This window comes from Colobus angolensis, unplaced genomic scaffold (assembly GCF_000951035.1).
Source record: "Colobus angolensis palliatus isolate OR3802 unplaced genomic scaffold, Cang.pa_1.0 Scaffold16, whole genome shotgun sequence".
Lineage (NCBI taxonomy): Eukaryota > Metazoa > Chordata > Mammalia > Primates > Cercopithecidae > Colobus > Colobus angolensis.
This window is the reverse complement of record NW_012114710.1, coordinates 2,344,988-2,349,012: the sequence shown is the minus strand read 5'-3', so window position 1 is coordinate 2,349,012 and position 4,025 is coordinate 2,344,988. Positions and strand designations below refer to the sequence as shown.

Genomic DNA, 4,025 nt, shown 5'->3' with positions numbered 1-4,025 from the left:
TAGCTATTGAGTGTAAGAGAGCCAAATTCTATGATTGCTGGAGAGGTATGAGGTATTGTGGTATGAGGATATGCACAGGACACAACAAGCTCTCAGTGAAAATTGATTGAGGGGTCTTGCTGTGTCACCCAGGCTGGAGTACAGTGGCGTGATCTCTGCTGTCCACAACCTCCACCTCCCGGGTTCAAGCAATTCTTCTGCCTCAGCCTAACAAGTAGCTGGTACTACAAGCATGCACCACCACGCCAGGCTAATTTTTGTGTTATTAATAAAGACGGGTTTTCACTATGTTGGCCAGGCTGATCTGGAACTCCTGAGCTTAGGTGATCCACCTGCCTCAGCCTCCCAAATTGCTAGGATTACAGGCATGAGCCACCGTCCCCAGCCTGACATTCCTATATTTCTGATTCTGAGAATTTTCAAGTCTCTAAGTATATCACATAAAAGACTGTGATATTAATTCTGGGGAACCTGCTGACTGAAAAGATTATTGAATTAGATATCAAAAGATGAGCATTTTAATCCCAATTATGCCACCTACTAGCTAGATGGCCTTGACTAAATTACCTTACATTTCTGACCTTCATACTCCTTTTGTAAAGGGGAATAAGAACTTTGGATCTGCCAGGCTGCTAATTATATGGTGCAGATTGTACTGTAGTGAAGGGTAGCCATCTGGTTAAGGGAAGGGAGGGTGGGGCTGAAATCCGGGGTACTCTGTGCAACAAGCTGTGTACCTTAGCATGGGGTGTGCCTAGAGAAGGCATGCCTTTTTCAGTCTCTCACAGAGGCCCATCTGTTCACCAAGTAGTGCACAGTAGCTCTGCAGCTTCTTGGGGGCAACGGGGGCCGGGGGTGAGACCCTATTAATTTTCTCAAAGATGCTGTATAGACAAGGGTGGATCTGAGCTGGGCGCGGTGGCTCATGCCTGTAATCCCAGCACTTTGGGAGGTCGAGGCAGGTAGATCACCTGAGGTCAGGAGTTTGAGACAACATGGTGAAACCCAGTCTCTATTAAAAATATAAAAATTAGCCAGGTGTGGTGATTCGCGCCTGTAATCCCAGCTACGCAGGAGGGTGAGTCACTTGAACCCTGGAGGCAGAGGTTGCAGTGAGCCAAGATCGTGCCACTGCACTGCAGCCTGGGCGACAGAGATAGACTCCATCTCAAAAAAAAAAAAAAAAAAAGACAATGGTGGATCTGGCTATGCCTGCCTCACAGGATTGTTATGGAGAACAATGAGATTTGTGTTAAAGTACTTTGAAAAGTATAGTGTAACACAAATATAATGTCTTATTTACTGTTCATCTGTGGTTTATTTTAGGGTAGATACAACAAGAATTGAATACTCCATTCCTTTAAGAGAAAACTGGGCACTACCATATTTTGCATGCCAAATTGCTGCACTTACAGGCTATTTAAAAAGCAACTTAAATACTTATGGAGAGGTAAGATACAAATCTGTTTTATCCATTGCAGCTAATTCTGATGTATTGCAAATGTGGTACATAATAGCAAATAAATTTTAGTCCTAGTAAGAATTAAATCATATTTAATGAAGCCTGGTTACTACATATTAAAAGGTTTAGTTAGGTAGTTTTCTTATAACACTGTTACTCTGTAATCTGATTAACAGTAAACAAGGAGAAAGGAGATGTTTTATTATTTTAATATAGTTAACTTGACAAATATATGAAGAATCTCTTATTTTGAAAATCTGTTCCACTTTTATTTTATCGCTTCTCGGACTTCTGGAACATTGATGGCCTTCAGTCGCCATGATTTAAAGATATATTAAACAAGATGTAGAGTGACCACAAATGACAGCAGTGTTAACTTGGATGGCAGCCCTGCATATTCTGTTTCTTCTCATGTTTTCTGTGACTGAGGTATAGGTAGGTTGGTAAAAATTTCAGGAGACTTTCCCCAGTAGTTTAGATTCTTACATTGTTATTGTTATTGTTGTTGCCACAGCCCTTTTGGCAGTTGGAAAAAGCCTGCAGAGTCTGTCTCAGGATAATGATTTTAGGCCAGGCTCATGCCTATAATCCCAGCACTGTGGGAGGCTGAGGTGGGCGGATCACTTGAGGTCAGGAGTTTGTGACCAGCCTGGCCAACATGGTGAAACCTCGTCTCTAATAAAAATTCAAAAATTAGCCAGGTGATGGCACACACCTGTAATCCCAGCTACCTGGGAGGCTGAGGTGGGAGGATCGCTTGAACCTAGGAGGCGGAGGTTGCAGTGAGCTGAGATCGCACCACTGCCTTCTAGCCTGGGCAACAGAGTGAGACCCTGTCTCCAGAAAGAAAAAGAATAATTATTTAAAATGCATAAAATGATTATAGAGGCAACGAGTTATATTGAAATTGACTGAATTGTAACAGTCCTTTGATAGTCTTCTTATTTGGGGTTAAGAATTCCTGGCTAGAAAAAGAGAGCAGAGATTATTAAACCTGGTTGTCCAGGAAACAGGATGTACTTATGAGTCCTTTATAAAAATCTCTGAAAAAATGTACTATTGTTTTCTCCTTTCAGTGGTGACAAATGTCCTGAGCATAGCAAACTTTATTATTTCATTTTTATAACTAGCATTTCCTTTTTTGTGTGTAAAATAACATGAACACGTTTCAGCTTTGTGATCTTCCTTTATGTTGTATTTGTATATTTGTATAAAGATCTTTCTGCACAAGAGTATATTTTCTTTTTTTTTTTTAAGACAGAGTCTTACTATCTGTCACCCAGGCTGGAGTGTAATGGCGTGATCTCTGCTCACTGCAACCTCTGCCTCCCAGGCTCAAGCGATTCTCCTGCCTTAGCCTCCTGTGTAGCTGGGATTACAGGTGCCCAGCACCATGCCCAGCTAATTTTTGTATTTTTAATAGAGACAGGGTTTCACTATGTTGGCCAGGCTGGCCTCAAACTCCTGACCTCAAATGATCTGCCTGCCTTGGCCTCCCAAAGTGCTGGGACTATAGCTATGAGCCACTGCGCCTGGCCAAGAGAATATTTTCTTTAATAGTCAGAGAGTCTATGATTGAATATTTTCCTGTACACCTGTCTCTTAGAGAATAGTGCTTCAATTGTTAAGTAAAAGAGTTTAGTATAGGCCGGGTGTGGTGGCTTACGCCTATAATATTACCCAGCACTTTGGGAGGCTGAGGCAGGCAGATCACCTGAGGTCAGGAGTTCGAGACCAGCCTGGCCAACATGGCGAAACCTGTCTCTATTAAAAATACAAAAATTAGCCGGGTGTGGTGGTGCACAGCTATACTCCCAGCTAGTTGGGAGGCTGAGGTGGGAGAATCGCTTGAACCCAGAGGTGGGGGTTGCAGTGAGCTGAGATCATGCCACTGTACTCCAACCTGGGCAACAGAGTAAGACTCCATCTCTAAAAAAAAAAAAGAGTTTGGTATAGCAAAATGAACTGCCTAAGTTTCTTTATATTTACCTTTTTGTTTGTTTGAGACATGGACTCACTCTGTCACCCAGGCTGGAGTGCAGTGGCATGATCTAGGCTTACTACATTTTTGACCCATCACCCATCTTCCCCCAATAATATCTTGTGTGACCTTGATACCTTGTCAAAGTCAAGAAATTGACATTGATATAATACTGGTGATTCAGGCACTGACTTTCTTCACATTTTACTGGGTTTTACATGTACTGCTTTTGTGGAAAGTGGGTGTATAGTCATATTAGTTGTTATCACATGTATACATTTGAGTAACTGTCATCATAATCAAGACATAGAACTCTTCTCTCACCACTACGAAACTCTTGTGTACGTTAATAATCACATCCTTCCCCTAACCCAAACCTCTGGCAACCACTGATCTCTTCTCTATCACTATAGTTTTGTCACCTTGAAAGGTTATATAAATGGAATCAAATCATGTAGTATGTAACCTTTTAAGATTAGCTTTTTTAGGGCCGGGCACGGTGGCTCAAGCCTGTAATCCCAGCACTTTGGGAGGCCGAGACGGGCAGATCACAAGGTCAGGAGATCAAGACCATCCTGGCTA

The 4,025-nt window shown here is 42.2% G+C and overlaps 1 protein-coding gene across 1 annotated transcript in view; it reads left to right on the top strand.

Moving 5' to 3' along the window:
- DPY19L4 (dpy-19-like 4 (C. elegans)) overlaps window positions 1-4,025 on the top strand; it is a 78,083-nt gene that overhangs the window by 38,395 nt on the left and 35,663 nt on the right. Inside the window, exon 6 of the mRNA XM_011937200.1 lies at window positions 1,327-1,450. Coding sequence (XP_011792590.1) covers window positions 1,327-1,450 — 124 coding nt within the window. The remainder of the gene's footprint in view (window positions 1-1,326; window positions 1,451-4,025) is intronic.